Source organism: Acipenser ruthenus, chromosome 29 (genome assembly GCF_902713425.1).
Source record: "Acipenser ruthenus chromosome 29, fAciRut3.2 maternal haplotype, whole genome shotgun sequence".
NCBI lineage: Eukaryota > Metazoa > Chordata > Actinopteri > Acipenseriformes > Acipenseridae > Acipenser > Acipenser ruthenus.
Window position 1 is genome coordinate 13735078 of NC_081217.1, and position 18186 is coordinate 13753263.

An 18186-nucleotide genomic window follows, 5' to 3' on the forward strand; every position below is an offset into this window, starting at 1 on the left:
GGAGAAACTTTTTGGAATTGGGTTTAGCCCCCTTAGCAATGTCCATTTCTATTTCTCTCTTGGCCTTTCTAATTTCCTTTTTGACTTGCGTTTGCAGTTCACTAGTGACTGTAAATTAGCTGGGAGTGTGCACATTCTGTTTGCGTTTGTATTTATTCTATTAGTATTTGGGGTTTTTACACTTGTTATGTTTCACATTTTATTTTGCTTATTGCCAAGGGAGGCACATTGTTGTTTATTTTATATTGCTGTGTTTAAGTTATTTATTGTTGAGTGTGTTATTATTTGTACTACAGCACGGGTGATTAGAGGGAGAGAATAGTCTCATTCCCCAATTCCAAATGCAGCCACAGGTGTTTCCCATTCACACCAATTAAATATCATTGCTAGCCTCCTATATAAAGAGAAGTGAAAGCACAGGAAGAGGAGCGCGTGGCCCAAGGGGAATCAGACGGAGGACACAGCCCCACACAGAGCCTTCATTATTGAATTCACCCTGTTGGATGTCAATTAAATTAAAGGTCTGGTTGGAACAAAGTCCTGCAGTGGAATGGATTGGAAGTCAAGGTTGCCTACCCCTGATTTAAAGGGATAAGTGAGTCATACTTTAGAGCAGGGGTCTCTGACCCTGGTCCCAGAGAGCCCCTATCCAGCAGGGTTTATAGGTGTATTTACATAATCAGTGGCTAAAGATCTGGAACACCTGTTAATCTTGACTAATAATTGGTGCAATTAAGTAAATGAGAGATCGGTTGAAACGAAAACCAGCAGCCACAGTAGCTCTCCAGGACCAGGGTTGGACACCCCTGCATTAGTGTATCCAAAGATTAACAAAAACACTGTTTAATACCATATAACCCACACCAGTAGGTTTAATACAATATAAACCACACAGGAGGTTTAATACAATATAAACTACACAGGAGGTTTAATACAATATAAACCACACAGGAGGTTTAATACAATATAAACCACACCTGGAGGTTCAGTAAAGGCTCCATTTAAACGCATTTTAGGTTCTAGCACTTAAAAACCTATAGTTTATGATTTATCCTGAAAATCCAAACATCCATTTAAACGGACACAGGGACTGAGGAGGTTAAAATCATATTGGCATTTTAATACAAAACTCCTACAAGATCACCAATTCAGTAATCATTTTAAACTTTTGGGAAAACAGGAAAAAAAAACTATACCAGTCTGAGACAGTGGTGGGATATTGGTAAAATTTAAATAGAAATCTTCTGTCGGCAATACACTGTCCCAAGGTCAGTGGATGCAGCGGTCAGTGAGCTGGAGAGAGAAGCAGCTGGACGGCCAGAGCAGTGAGGGGGTGTATCGAGGCCTGCAGAAGAGGAGGCAGCTCCAGGGAAACACCCCCCGTCAGGATCTCCACACACGCTGACAATCTCAGTGTCTTCGTCACTCATGACAAGGACGTCGCTGTGTTGGAGTCCTGTATCAAAATGGAGGCTGCAGCTGGCAGTGGCTCCTCTCACGGTTCTCCTTTAGGGGGAGGTCCTTGTTATTAATAACCTGGTGGCCTCCATGCTCTAGCACTAGAGGGTGTGTATGCTGTGCGTGAGGAGGGGGAGCTCACTGTGTTTATATGAAAGGTCTGTAAAGACTCTAAAGAGACTGGGACCTGAATGAACTGATGCCGTGCTGCTTTTATACTGGATTTGTTGTAGCCGATGCCATCAGCCTTTACCTTGTGCTAAATTCACAAATTAAAAACATCAAAAAAAGTGTTAGTGAACTCAAGAGACGTCAGCCACTCAATTCACTCAGTATGTTATTTATTTGTTCTTTATGTTTAGTACTTGCTGTATTGCTCACTCTACTGGAGCCCTGTTTACACAGTTCATCTCATACTTTTCATACTGAACAGTTGGTATTGCAGCTGTCTCCTGATTTGAACAGGTAATACACGTTGATTAATGGAAACATGGCCAGAGCCCCGACCATCGACCCCATCTGCACTGCTACTCCGCACCACACGAGGGCGCTGTGGCTTTTGTCTCGCAGTATCAAGCCCACCATCACTTTCACATAAGACAGAGTTCCAACAAAGAAAATCCAAGACAGGACCTGTAGATTACAACCAAGAATGTCTTAGACCACAAGAAACACCTGATCATTAGTGCCAGCAGGAAACTACCCCTGATCATATACATTAGTGCCAACAGGACACTTCCCCTGATCATATACATTAGTGGCAGCAGGAAACTCAGACAAGCATTTCTACAAAACATCTCTGTCAACATGGTACATGAAGTTGATCCATGCTGTTTATATTTAATAATGTATTATTATTATTATTTATTTCTTAGCAGACACCCTTATCCAGGGCGACGTACAATTGTTACAAGATATCACATTAATTTTTACATACAATTACAAAATTTTTTTACACATTATTTTTACATACAATTACCCATTTATACAGTTGGGTTTTTTACTGGCGCAATCCAGGTAAAGAACCTTGCTCAAGGGTACAGCAGCAGTGTCCTCCACCTGGGATTGAACCCACAACTCTTTGGTCAAGAGTCCAGAGCCCTAACCACTACTCCACACTTCTGCATTACTCCACACTGCTGCTAACCACTACTCCTGTACTACATTTATCCATGATATTTACTGGTACAAGTTTCTAATATCATGAGCAAAAACAGTGACAATACATTCAAATATCTCTCTATTACTAGGATTACCAGACATCCCGGTTTAGTCGGGACAGTGCCAGCTTTCCAAGGGCCCGGAGTCCTGAAATTTTGCTCAAAATCTTCTAAAAAGTCTAGGTTTGGGGGCTCCCGAGTGGCGCATCCAGTAAAAGGGCTCCAAGTGGAGTGCCCTGTAGCCTGGAGATCACAGGTTCAAATCCAGGCTATGTCACAGCCGACCGTGAGTGGGGGTTCCCAGGGGGCAGCGCACAATTGGCTGAGCGCTGCCCAGGTAGGGAGGGTTTAGGTCGGCAGGGGAATCCACAGTTCACCACACATCAGCAACCCCTGTGGCCAATAGGGTGCCCGTGGTTCTGCAGTGGGGCACCAGATCTGTGTTGTCCTCCGGCACTACAGGTCTGGTATTATTATTATTATTATTATTATTATTATTATTATTAACATAACTATTAGAAACTGCTTTATTCACTATAACCCGTTCACAGAGGCTCCCAGTCCTATAACTATTAGAAACTGCTTTATTCACTATAACCCGTGCACAGAGACTCTCAGTCCTATAACTATTAGAAACTGCTTTATTCACTATAACCCGTGCACAGAGGCTCCCAGTCCTATAACTATTAGAAACTGCTTTATTCACTATAACCCGTGCACAGAGACTCTCAGTCCTATAACTATTAGAAACTGCTTTATTCACTATAACCCATGCACAGAGGCTCCCCTTTTGCATGGAAGGCCTTGGTTGCAAGGTGTGTGGACCCAGATTCAGTTAAAATGTGTTTGCCCACTGATGATGGGAATGAGAATGCAGAGATGGGAGCCCAGCTAACAAGATTGAAGTTTGTGCAGGTATCAGACTTTTAAAAACTGTCACCCACACCTGTGAGCAGAAACTGACCCAAGACTGTCAGAGCTACTGGAAGCAGGCGGATCTTTGAGAAACAAATTGAACATTTGTGAAACTGCAACAAATATTGTAATGACTGTAATGTGTTTTAGAAAATATTTTTAGCAGCTGTGCACAGGCTTGTCGTGGTGTTTGCAGAACCAATCCGAGCTGAGCCTGGCGCAGAGTTCCAATCCTGCTGGGAACGTGCTGAGTTATTAGACATGGATTGGATGATTTAAACTGATTGATTGAAGTGATATGATATACGCTTTGTCAATAATTATAATAATACTGTATATGTTCCTTTCAAAAAGATCTGTATACTCAGTAGAAAACAATGGATAGATGTTGGGTGCAGTCTATGAAAGCACCTGCTGGAAGGAGTCAAACTCGGCAGGCTCTTATCATAAGGCCTTGTTAGCATATTCCAGTTTCATGAGAAAAAGTGTCCAGTTTCTTTTGTTACTTTGCTTTCATTACTTCATGTCTCATATTAATCAACACCAAAAATGGGCAGAAGGCTGGAATGTCAACACCTGCTTCAACTGGATTTTGTATGAACAGAGAAAAGGATCAGACTTAATTCAGTATAATAATATGACCATTTCTGGGAGCAACTGTTACACTGAAGTAACTGAATTAGAAATACATGTTATAAAATCATTTAAATTTAAACTGTTTTACAAATAATATTATTACTGTTGAAAGAACATATTACAATTAAAAACAAAAGTTCAGTACTAACTGACACTGTCAGAATATTGTAATAATTGTACTGTGTTTTAAAGAATATAAAACCAGCATAAATAATATTGCAGCAAATTATGAACAGGTTACAATGATTTGAACTAAGAAAACTGAACAAGTGTTAATGTTAGAAAAAAAAGCTTGTTATGTGCCTTTGACATTAGTGCACATACACTCGTGGAAGCCTGTAACCTTGACAGAAGCAGGTATCTGGGGAAACTAAACACAGAGGTTAGGTATTGCAAATTAGCAAAAACAAAAGGGTAACCCTTTTTAGACAGAACGATATTTGAAACGAAAAATACCTATTTTATTTTATTTGATTGTGTTGTTACTAAGCATAGAGACTTTAAATAAAAAAAAGTATTCTGATCTAATAATAGACTGACAAAACTCTCTGAAGAGAAATAATATGTTTTAAGTATTTTGCTCTAATAAGAAACCTAATATTTAAACTAACAAGTGTTTTTGCTCGTTTAAGGCTATACTGTAATACAAATAGACTGTAGAAGCAGGAGCGAGCATTTAATTTCATCAATTTAAGAAATAGTTCTGTTTCTTTCTCCAACTAAACAAAAAATCCTTTAGACATTACAATATCCATTAAATTAAAGAATATAAATGTTTAGTTTATATAAAGGTTTTACTGCAGTAAAAAAAACAGGAACTGTTAGGTTGGAATATTAGAGAAATAAAGTGTAAACTGTATTCAATAATTTTAGTACACAATAAATCTACAGAAAAATAGCCTTGCCCTTATCTGCTTGCAAGCAGAGCGGTGCTAGATATGGAAGGTTCTTTTTGGCAGTCAAAGTGAGATTTACTTGTAGTCCGCAGTTTTGAATCCAAGGTCTTTCTATGATAAGAAAACCTTGTAGTAGAAGGGAGCATTCCACGAATTAGGGGAGTTGTGTCCAGTCACAGTTCTTATCAAATAAGTAGCGACTTTCTTTGGGAGAAAATTGACTGCATGAGGTGAATTTGGAGAAGTGCTTACAATGGTGTTTCATATTAATCAGAACAATAGTCTTGGCAAGAAAAAAGGGTGTCTGAATCCTGCTTGAGCAGGCAACTTTTAGAAACAGAGAGAGGTCAGGCATAGTCAGAGAATGGCACAGTTAAATCAGTTTATTATAAAATGAAAGTAACTGACCTGACCACTGTATGCTTATTCAAAGGCAGTCTTTGTCCCATGCTTTGTATAACACACATTTGTATATGAAGTTAAACTGGCTCATTGACAACACACTGAAAAGGTAACCTAATATGCGGCTAAGAGGGACAAATATTTTTTAACCCAGCTTAATACAATCAAATAGAGCTGGTGTTACATATTAAAAACATCTCTCATATATACACATATACTTGTATTATATTATAGAAAGGATTCTGTGAACTTTGGTCTGTGAGTTGGAAAAGAGAGCAATGAAATCATGTTCCAATATTTTTGGGCAAGAAGTTGTATCCAATCAGTTTTGAAAAAGGAGTTGACCAGATCCTTCTAGAATGTATAATTAATTTAAAGATAAGAAATATCAAGGCCGAGTGACGATTAGATTTACTCTGCCTTGTGTGGTCCAGTGGTTAAAGAAAAGGGCTTGTAACCAGAAGGTCCCCAGTTCAAATCCCACCTCAGCCACTGACTCATTGTGTGACCCTGAGCAAGTCTCTTAACCTCTTTATGCTCTGTCTTTCGGGTGAAACGTAGTTGTAAGTGACTCTGCAGCTGATGCATATTTCACACACCCTAGTCTCTGTAAGTCGCCTTGGATAAAGGCGTCTGCTAAATAAACAAATAATTATAATAATAATTCAATGGAGGGAAAATCCTAAATAAGCCCAGAGCAAGACCCCAGTCGATACCACTCAACTTGATCTTGCAAGCTGACGTGGTCCATGCTCTGAGGGTGTCTGAAAAACTGATTGTTGTTTTGATCGAATTCAGAAGTCTCTGCCTTTTGAAGACAGTTCTTATTTTTCATATATCCTACACTACACTTCCATATACTGGAAGGTAAGCATATATTTGAATTTAATATCTCTTTTATATTGATGCATTGCTATAAGGTATAGAAATTATATTCTAGTCTTAAGAGAGTGATATATTGAATGTAGCAGTGAGCGCTTTAGCTTTTTTGCATTTTATAGCTTAAGTGCTAAAAAAATGATAACCGTATTTGTATTACTATATTGAAGTACTAATGCTTTTAAACATGTAAAGGCACTGGAAACGCTCAGGCTGCCTATTAGCAGGGATCCAAATGGCTTGCAACCACTTGATCAATTTTTAAAGCATTTTATAAACCGAAAAGAGCACTTGTATTACTCTGATTTGTTAAAACTTCAAATGAAATGAGTCTGTGTGCTTTTCTTGAATATTAAAAAGTTGTCTGGACATATAGCCCGTTCAGTGCACGACCAAAACCACTTACAGGAGTTTAAGAGTGTGCTCAGGGCATATACAGTGCCTTGCGAAAGTATTCGGCCCTTGAACTTTGAACCCTTGAACTTTGCGACCTTTTGCCACATTTCAGGCTTCAAACATAAAGATATGAAACTGTAATTTTTTGTGAAGAATCAACAACAAGTGGGACACAATCATGAAGTGGAACGAAATTTATTGGATATTTCAAACTTTTTTAACAAATAAAAAACTGAAAAATTGGGCGTGCAAAATTATTCCGCCCCCTTAAGTTAATACTTTGTAGCGCCACCTTTTGCTGCGATTACAGCTGTAAGTCGCTTGGGGTATGTCTCTATCAGTTTTGCACATCGAGAGACTGAAATTTTTGCCCATTCCTCCTTGCAAAACAGCTCGAGCTCAGTGAGGTTGGATGGAGAGCATTTGTGAACAGCAGTTTTCAGTTATTTCCACAGATTCTCGATTGGATTCAGGTCTGGACTTTGACTTGGCCATTCTAACACCTGGATATGTTTATTTGTGAACCATTCCATTGTAGATTTTGCTTTATGTTTTGGATCATTGTCTTCTTGGAAGACAAATCTCCGTCCCAGTCTCAGGTCTTTTGCAGACTCCATCAGGTTTTCTTCCAGAATGGTCCTGTATTTGGCTCCATCCATCTTCCCATCAATTTTAACCATCTTCCCTGTCCCTGCTGAAGAAAAGCAGGCCCAAACCATGATGCTGCCACCACCATGTTTGACAGTGGGGATGGTGTGTTCAGGGTGATGAGCTGTGTTGCTTTTACGCCAAACATAACGTTTTGCATTGTTGCCAAAAAGTTAGATTTTGGTTTCATCTGACCAGAGCACCTTCTTCCACATGTTTGGTGTGTCTCCCAGGTGGCTTGTGGCAAACTGTAAACGACACTTTTTATGGATATCTTTAAGAAATGGCTTTCTTCTTGCCACTCTTCCATAAAGGCCAGATTTGTGCAGTATACGACTGATTGTTGTCCTATGGACAGAGTCTCCCACCTCAGCTGTAGATCTCTGCAGTTCATCCAGAGTGATCATGGGCCTCTTGGCTGCATCTCTGATCAGTCTTCTCCTTGTATGAGCTGAAAGTTTAGAGGGACGGCCAGGTCTTGGTAGATTTGCAGTGGTCTGATACTCCTTCCATTTCAATATTATCGCTTGCACAGTGCTCCTTGGGATGTTTAAAGCTTGGGAAATCTTTTTGTATCCAAATCCGGCTTTAAACTTCTCCACAACAGTATCTCGGACCTGCCTGGTGTGTTCCTTGTTCTTCATGATGCTCTCTGCGCTTTAAACGGACCTCTGAGACTATCACAGTGCAGGTGCATTTATACGGAGACTTGATTACACACAGGTGGATTCTATTTATCATCATTAGTCATTTAGGTCAACATTGGATCATTCAGAGATCCTCACTGAACTTCTGGAGAGAGTTTGCTGCACTGAAAGTAAAGGGGCTGAATAATTTTGCACGCCCAATTTTTCAGTTTTTTATTTGTTAAAAAAGTTTGAAATATCCAATAAATTTCGTTCCACTTCATGATTGTGTCCCACTTGTTGTTGATTCTTCACAAAAAATTACAGTTTCATATCTTTATGTTTGAAGCCTGAAATGTGGCAAAAGGTCGCAAAGTTCAAGGGGGCCGAATACTTTCGCAAGGCACTGTATATAAATAAAAAGAGTACCGTTTAGCAATCTAATAATTACAAATAAATAGTTATGAACACAAACAAAAAACAGCACTCACAGTTATCTTATCTCTGTACTCCTTTTACATGTCTGTCCGTAACCATAACAAAGGAACAGATTGCTCAGCCACACACCCTGATATACCTTCAATCACGCCCCCTTTGGTAGCGAGTGCAATCACATCTCCTCCAATCCATGACTGACACATCGCCTACTGCAGTAAGGTGCTGACTTCTGGTATTGTGGCTTCATCCCCTTTTGGATGGCTGACTTCCGACTGACCCTGGAATGAACTGTCAAACCATCCAGTCCGGGGCGCACTGTTCCTGTTATACCACGCCCTCACAGGTCAGGATGGAGATCGTTGACTTGGATTCATTCGCTCTCTGTCACACCCATGCACAGAGGCTCGCAGTCCTATAACTATTAGAAACTGCTTTATTGGTAATATACAAGTTAAATTCCCTATATACATTTGAAAGAGTGGAATTGCTGAAGAGAATACTGTTAAGTGGCTGAGGCAGCTGCCTGATTTTGATGCCACCGTTCTCAATTGACTTTGCAGTTGAATGATGTGTTAGTCATGAATTGGGTTTGCTGTGGGATACAGCAGCAGGTTCATGTCATGAATTGGGTTTGTTGTGGGATACAGCAGCAGGAGGTCAAGAATTGGGTTTGCTGTGGGATACAGCAGCAGGTTGATATCATAAATTGGGTTTGCTGTGGGATACAGCAGCAGGAGGTCATGAATTGGGTTTGTTGTGGGATACAGCAGCAGGTTGATATCATGAATTGGGTTTGTTGTGGGATACAGCAGCAGGTTGATATCATGAATTAGGTTTGTTGTGGGATACAGCAGCAGGAGGTCATGAATTGGGTTTGCTGTGGGATACAGCAGCAGGTTCATGTCATGAATTGGGTTTGCTGTGGGATACAGCAGCAGGTTGGTGTCATGAATTGGGGTTGCTGTGGAATACAGTAGCAGGTGAAACGTGTGTTTGGTTTAGCTGACGATCCTCAGCAGGTAAATAAACGCAGTGACTCTCTGACAGCAACTCTGAGTAGCAGGTTCTCATGACCTACTGCACAGTAACCCACACACAGGGAAACACTGGCAAAGCAAACTATGCAAAGACAACAGCATGTGACTGAGGAACAAAAAGGGACATTCTTCTTTACTTTCCAAGGATTTTTTCTCAAGAAAATGAAATCTAACTTAAATGCCCCTATTGTAATGAACCTTGTTGGAATGCACCTTGGAATGATCGTTTACATGTTAAAAACATCAGCTGCAATGTCCTTGTGCCACTGCAGTTCAATTACACAAAAGCTGTTATTATGAAAGTGTATGTGGATTCAAACCCCTTGAGGTGCTGGGAGTGCAGGAGGATGCATGCTTAGTGCTCAGAGTGAAGCTTGTGTGCCTTCATCTGCAATGATAGCACTAACATTGTACTTCAAACTGGGCGAGTCAGCCTGGCTTTAACATTGACTCCATTACCCCGTTTCCACGAGCCGAGGCGTGGAATGGAATGGAATGTTATCGTTAACAATGGAATGGAATGGAAGAAATCAGATCATTCTATTAAAGTACACAGAGCTAACACAATAATTCCAGTATTCCTATCTATGGCAGAGCACAAGCCTTGCTTGTGTAAATAGTGTGTGGGAATGTAAGGTTGGCAGGGATGGGGTTAATTCTGTCCCTCCATCAATCACAGGTGTGGCCATTCTCCAATTAGGTAATTGAGTGCTGATTGGAGAATGACCAGCTGTAGAAAAGCAGAGAGAACTCCTTTGTTTGGAGAGGGAGTTAGGGGAGTGCTTTTGACCTGTGTGGTTGTAACTGTATTGAAGGTGAATGCCCAGCATACAGAATATTGTTTTCTTTTGTTTTGTTAACCCTTTTATTTTGGCCCTCGTGTCTGTTTATTTGTTTTGTTCTGTTAGTTATGTGTGTTAAACATGTGCAGCAGTGCTTCACTGCAGCTTCTGTCTCTGAGTCTAATAATAAACGTGTGCAGCAGCGCTTCACTGCAGCTTCTGTCTCTGAGTCTAATAATAAACGTGTGCAGCAGTGCTTCACTGCAGCTTCTGTCTCTGAGTCTAATAATAAACGTGTGCAGCAGCGCTTCACTGCAGCTTCTGTCTCTGAGTCTAATAATAAACATGTGCAGCAGCGCTTCACTGCAGCTTCTGTCTCTGAGTCTAATAATAAACATGTGCAGCAGTGCTTCACTGCAGCTTCTGTCTCTGAGTCTAATAATAAACATGTGCAGCAGCACTTCACTGCAGCTTCTGTCTCTCAGTCTAATAACACCGTGTAACAAATTTATTTTATTTTTTTTTGGTTCCTGGGTAGTAAGTGTTATTTCCTAATTGCTTATGCCTCAAAAGTATATAAAATGGCTATTATTCCCCACAAACATTGCTTTTGTGACCAGGACAGTGATATTTTGAAATTTACCTATTTCCAATGAGAAAACGGGCACATTTGTGTCTTTTCGTTCACATAAAGTCAGAAAAAAACAACATGTGAATCCAAATTAACATGTATTTATACTAAAGTAATACAAAAATGACTACAAAAGATTTAGAAGTGAGTAGTGTTTCGAGATTTACGATTATACTGTAAATCACTTTCACGAATCAGCCCCCAAATGTAGTCTCCCATCATGTTCTCGTTATACTGTCCTTGGTAGCAGCGTTCAAAGTCATCAGGGTGATGAGCTGTGTTGCTTTTACGCCAAACATAACGTTTTGCATTGTTGCCAAAAAGTTAGATTTTGGTTTCATCTGACCAGAGCACCTTCTTCCACATGTTTGGTGTGTCTCCCAGGTGGCTTGTGGCAAACTGTAAACGACACTTTTTATGGATATCTTTAAGAAATGTCTTTCTTCTTGCCACTCTTCCATAAAGGCCAGATTTGTGCAGTATACAACTGATTGTTGTCCTATGGACAGAGTCTCCCACCTCAGCTGTAGATCTCTGCAGTTCATCCAGAGTGATCATGGGCCTCTTGGCTGCATCTCTGATCAGTCTTCTCCTTGTATGAGCTGAAAGTTTAGAGGGACGGCCAGGTCTTGGTAGATTTGCAGTGGTCTGATACTCCTTCCATTTCAATATTATCGCTTGCACAGTGCTCCTTGGGATGTTTAAAGCTTGGGAAATCTTTTTGTATCCAAATCCAGCTTTAAACTTCTCCACAACAGTATCTCGGACCTGCCTGGTGTGTTCCTTGTTCTTCATGATGCTCTCTGCGCTTTAAACGGACCTCTGAGACTATCACAGTGCAGGTGCATTTATACGGAGACTTGATTACACACAGGTGGATTCTATTTATCATCATTAGTCATTTAGGTCAACATTGGATCATTCAGAGATCCTCACTGAACTTCTGGAGAGAGTTTGCTGCACTGAAAGTAAAGGGGCTGAATAATTTTGCACGCCCAATTTTTCAGTTTTTTATTTGTTAAAAAAGTTTGAAATATCCAATAAATTTCGTTCCACTTCATGATTGTGTCCCACTTGTTGTTGATTCTTCACAAAAAATTACAGTTTCATATCTTTATGTTTGAAGCCTGAAATGTGGCAAAAGGTCGCAAAGTTCAAGGGGGCCGAATACTTTCGCAAGGCACTGTATATAAATAAAAAGAGTACCGTTTAGCAATCTAATAATTACAAATAAACAGTTATAAACACAAACAAAAAACAGCACTCACAGTTATCTTATCTCTGTACTCCTTTTACATGTCTGTCCGTAACCATAACAAAGGAACAGATTGCTCAGCCACACACCCTGATATACCATCAATCACGCCCCCTTTGGTAGCAAGTGCAATCACATCTCCTCCAATCCATGACTGACACATCGCCTACTGCAGTAAGGTGCTGATTTCTGGTATTGTGGCTTCATCCCCTTTTGGATGGCTGACTTCCGACTGACCCTGGAATGAACTGTCAAACCATCCAGTCCGGGGCGCACTGTTCCTGTTATACCACGCCCTCACAGGTCAGGATGGAGATCGTTGACTTGGATTCATTCGCTCTCTGTCACACCCATGCACAGAGGCTCGCAGTCCTATAACTATTAGAAACTGCTTTATTGGTAATATACAAGTTAAATTCCCTATATACATTTGAAAGAGTGGAATTGCTGAAGAGAATACTGTTAAGTGGCTGAGGCAGCTGCCTGATTTTGATGCCACCGTTCTCAATTGACTTTGCAGTTGAATGATGTGTTAGTCATGAATTGGGTTTGCTGTGGGATACAGCAGCAGGTTCATGTCATGAATTGGGTTTGTTGTGGGATACAGCAGCAGGAGGTCAAGAATTGGGTTTGCTGTGGGATACAGCAGCAGGTTGATATCATAAATTGGGTTTGCTGTGGGATACAGCAGCAGGAGGTCATGAATTGGGTTTGTTGTGGGATACAGCAGCAGGTTGATATCATGAATTGGGTTTGTTGTGGGATACAGCAGCAGGTTGATATCATGAATTAGGTTTGTTGTGGGATACAGCAGCAGGAGGTCATGAATTGGGTTTGCTGTGGGATACAGCAGCAGGTTCATGTCATGAATTGGGTTTGCTGTGGGATACAGCAGCAGGTTGGTGTCATGAATTGGGGTTGCTGTGGAATACAGTAGCAGGTGAAACGTGTGTTTGGTTTAGCTGACGATCCTCAGCAGGTAAATAAACGCAGTGACTCTCTGACAGCAACTCTGAGTAGCAGGTTCTCATGACCTACTGCACAGTAACCCACACACAGGGAAACACTGGCAAAGCAAACTATGCAAAGACAACAGCATGTGACTGAGGAACAAAAAGGGACATTCTTCTTTACTTTCCAAGGATTTTTTCTCAAGAAAATGAAATCTAACTTAAATGCCCCTATTGTAATGAACCTTGTTGGAATGCACCTTGGAATGATCGTTTACATGTTAAAAACATCAGCTGCAATGTCCTTGTGCCACTGCAGTTCAATTACACAAAAGCTGTTATTATGAAAGTGTATGTGGATTCAAACCCCTTGAGGTGCTGGGAGTGCAGGAGGATGCATGCTTAGTGCTCAGAGTGAAGCTTGTGTGCCTTCATCTGCAATGATAGCACTAACATTGTACTTCAAACTGGGCGAGTCAGCCTGGCTTTAACATTGACTCCATTACCCCGTTTCCACGAGCCGAGGCGTGGAATGGAATGGAATGTTATCGTTAACAATGGAATGGAATGGAAGAAATCAGATCATTCTATTAAAGTACACAGAGCTAACACAATAATTCCAGTATTCCTATCTATGGCAGAGCACAAGCCTTGCTTGTGTAAATAGTGTGTGGGAATGTAAGGTTGGCAGGGATGGGGTTAATTCTGTCCCTCCATCAATCACAGGTGTGGCCATTCTCCAATTAGGTAATTGAGTGCTGATTGGAGAATGACCAGCTGTAGAAAAGCAGAGAGAACTCCTTTGTTTGGAGAGGGAGTTAGGGGAGTGCTTTTGACCTGTGTGGTTGTAACTGTATTGAAGGTGAATGCCCAGCATACAGAATATTGTTTTCTTTTGTTTTGTTAACCCTTTTATTTTGGCCCTCGTGTCTGTTTATTTGTTTTGTTCTGTTAGTTATGTGTGTTAAACATGTGCAGCAGTGCTTCACTGCAGCTTCTGTCTCTGAGTCTAATAATAAACGTGTGCAGCAGCGCTTCACTGCAGCTTCTGTCTCTGAGTCTAATAATAAACATGTGCAGCAGCGCTTCACTGCAGCTTCTGTCTCTGAGTCTAATAATAAACATGTGCAGCAGCACTTCACTGCAGCTTCTGTCTCTCAGTCTAATAACACCGTGTAACAAATTTATTTTATTTTTTTTTGGTTCCTGGGTAGTAAGTGTTATTTCCTAATTGCTTATGCCTCAAAAGTATATAAAATGGCTATTATTCCCCACAAACATTGCTTTTGTGACCAGGACAGTGATATTTTGAAATTTACCTATTTCCAATGAGAAAACGGGCACATTTGTGTCTTTTCGTTCACATAAAGTCAGAAAAAAACAACATGTGAATCCAAATTAACATGTATTTATACTAAAGTAATACAAAAATGACTACAAAAGATTTAGAAGTGAGTAGTGTTTCGAGATTTACGATTATACTGTAAATCACTTTCACGAATCAGCCCCCAAATGTAGTCTCCCATCATGTTCTCGTTATACTGTCCTTGGTAGCAGCGTTCAAAGTCATCAGGGTGATGAGCTGTGTTGCTTTTACGCCAAACATAACGTTTTGCATTGTTGCCAAAAAGTTAGATTTTGGTTTCATCTGACCAGAGCACCTTCTTCCACATGTTTGGTGTGTCTCCCAGGTGGCTTGTGGCAAACTGTAAACGACACTTTTTATGGATATCTTTAAGAAATGTCTTTCTTCTTGCCACTCTTCCATAAAGGCCAGATTTGTGCAGTATACAACTGATTGTTGTCCTATGGACAGAGTCTCCCACCTCAGCTGTAGATCTCTGCAGTTCATCCAGAGTGATCATGGGCCTCTTGGCTGCATCTCTGATCAGTCTTCTCCTTGTATGAGCTGAAAGTTTAGAGGGACGGCCAGGTCTTGGTAGATTTGCAGTGGTCTGATACTCCTTCCATTTCAATATTATCGCTTGCACAGTGCTCCTTGGGATGTTTAAAGCTTGGGAAATCTTTTTGTATCCAAATCCAGCTTTAAACTTCTCCACAACAGTATCTCGGACCTGCCTGGTGTGTTCCTTGTTCTTCATGATGCTCTCTGCGCTTTAAACGGACCTCTGAGACTATCACAGTGCAGGTGCATTTATACGGAGACTTGATTACACACAGGTGGATTCTATTTATCATCATTAGTCATTTAGGTCAACATTGGATCATTCAGAGATCCTCACTGAACTTCTGGAGAGAGTTTGCTGCACTGAAAGTAAAGGGGCTGAATAATTTTGCACGCCCAATTTTTCAGTTTTTTATTTGTTAAAAAAGTTTGAAATAGCCAATAAATTTCGTTCCACTTCATGATTGTGTCCCACTTGTTGTTGATTCTTCACAAAAAATTACAGTTTCATATCTTTATGTTTGAAGCCTGAAATGTGGCAAAAGGTCGCAAAGTTCAAGGGGGCCGAATACTTTCGCAAGGCACTGTATATAAATAAAAAGAGTACCGTTTAGCAATCTAATAATTACAAATAAACAGTTATAAACACAAACAAAAAACAGCACTCACAGTTATCTTATCTCTGTACTCCTTTTACATGTCTGTCCGTAACCATAACAAAGGAACAGATTGCTCAGCCACACACCCTGATATACCTTCAATCACGCCCCTTTTGGTAGCGAGTGCAATCACATCTCCTCCAATCCATGACTGACACATCGCCTACTGCAGTAAGGTGCTGACTTCTGGTATTGTGGCTTCATCCCCTTTTGGATGGCTGACTTCCGACTGACCCTGGAATGAACTGTCAAACCATCCAGTCCGGGGCGCACTGTTCCTGTTATACCACGCCCTCACAGGTCAGGATGGAGATCGTTGACTTGGATTCATTCGCTCTCTGTCACACCCATGCACAGAGGCTCGCAGTCCTATAACTATTAGAAACTGCTTTATTGGTAATATACAAGTTAAATTCCCTATATACATTTGAAAGAGTGGAATTGCTGAAGAGAATACTGTTAAGTGGCTGAGGCAGCTGCCTGATTTTGATGCCACCGTTCTCAATTGACTTTGCAGTTGAATGATGTGTTAGTCATGAATTGGGTTTGCTGTGGGATACAGCAGCAGGTTCATGTCATGAATTGGGTTTGTTGTGGGATACAGCAGCAGGAGGTCAAGAATTGGGTTTGCTGTGGGATACAGCAGCAGGTTGATATCATAAATTGGGTTTGCTGTGGGATACAGCAGCAGGAGGTCATGAATTGGGTTTGTTGTGGGATACAGCAGCAGGTTGATATCATGAATTGGGTTTGTTGTGGGATACAGCAGCAGGTTGATATCATGAATTAGGTTTGTTGTGGGATACAGCAGCAGGAGGTCATGAATTGGGTTTGCTGTGGGATACAGCAGCAGGTTCATGTCATGAATTGGGTTTGCTGTGGGATACAGCAGCAGGTTGGTGTCATGAATTGGGGTTGCTGTGGAATACAGTAGCAGGTGAAACGTGTGTTTGGTTTAGCTGACGATCCTCAGCAGGTAAATAAACGCAGTGACTCTCTGACAGCAACTCTGAGTAGCAGGTTCTCATGACCTACTGCACAGTAACCCACACACAGGGAAACACTGGCAAAGCAAACTATGCAAAGACAACAGCATGTGACTGAGGAACAAAAAGGGACATTCTTCTTTACTTTCCAAGGATTTTTTCTCAAGAAAATGAAATCTAACTTAAATGCCCCTATTGTAATGAACCTTGTTGGAATGCACCTTGGAATGATCGTTTACATGTTAAAAACATCAGCTGCAATGTCCTTGTGCCACTGCAGTTCAATTACACAAAAGCTGTTATTATGAAAGTGTATGTGGATTCAAACCCCTTGAGGTGCTGGGAGTGCAGGAGGATGCATGCTTAGTGCTCAGAGTGAAGCTTGTGTGCCTTCATCTGCAATGATAGCACTAACATTGTACTTCAAACTGGGCGAGTCAGCCTGGCTTTAACATTGACTCCATTACCCCGTTTCCACGAGCCGAGGCGTGGAATGGAATGGAATGTTATCGTTAACAATGGAATGGAATGGAAGAAATCAGATCATTCTATTAAAGTACACAGAGCTAACACAATAATTCCAGTATTCCTATCTATGGCAGAGCACAAGCCTTGCTTGTGTAAATAGTGTGTGGGAATGTAAGGTTGGCAGGGATGGGGTTAATTCTGTCCCTCCATCAATCACAGGTGTGGCCATTCTCCAATTAGGTAATTGAGTGCTGATTGGAGAATGACCAGCTGTAGAAAAGCAGAGAGAACTCCTTTGTTTGGAGAGGGAGTTAGGGGAGTGCTTTTCACCTGTGTGGTTGTAACTGTATTGAAGGTGAATGCCCAGCATACAGAATATTGTTTTCTTTTGTTTTGTTAACCCTTTTATTTTGGCCCTCGTGTCTGTTTATTTGTTTTGTTCTGTTAGTTATGTGTGTTAAACATGTGCAGCAGTGCTTCACTGCAGCTTCTGTCTCTGAGTCTAATAATAAACATGTGCAGCAGCGCTTCACTGCAGCTTCTGTCTCTGAGTCTAATAATAAACATGTGCAGCAGCACTTCACTGCAGCTTCTGTCTCTGAGTCTAATAACACCGTGTAACAAATTTATTATTTTTTTTTTGGTTCCTGGGTAGTAAGTGTTATTTCCTAATTGCTTATGCCTCAAAAGTATATAAAATGGCTATTATTCCCCACAAACATTGCTTTTGTGACCAGGACAGTGATATTTTGAAATTTACCTATTTCCAATGAGAAAACGGGCAAATTTGTGTCTTTTCGTTCACATAAAGTCAGAAAAAAACAACATGTGAATCCAAATTAACATGTATATTTATACTAAAGTAATACAAAAATGACTACAAAAGATTTAGAAGTGAGTAGTGTTTCGAGATTTACGATTATACTGTAAATCACTTTCACGAATCAGCCCCCAAATGTAGTCTCCCATCATGTTCTCGTTATACTGTCCTTGGTAGCAGCGTTCAAAGTCCAGTATATCCTGGTGGAAGCGCTCGCCTTGCTCCTCCGAGTACGCTC

General features: G+C 40.7%; 1 protein-coding gene across 1 annotated transcript in view; it reads right to left on the reverse strand.

The window, feature by feature from the left end:
* Positions 1-1782: 1782 nt before the first annotated feature.
* slc52a3 (solute carrier family 52 member 3) overlaps positions 1783-18186 on the reverse strand; it is a 29241-nt gene continuing 12837 nt past the window's right edge. The window contains exon 4 of the mRNA XM_034056525.3: positions 1783-2091. Coding sequence (XP_033912416.1) covers positions 1879-2091 — 213 coding nt within the window. The 3' untranslated portion in view covers positions 1783-1878. The remainder of the gene's footprint in view (positions 2092-18186) is intronic.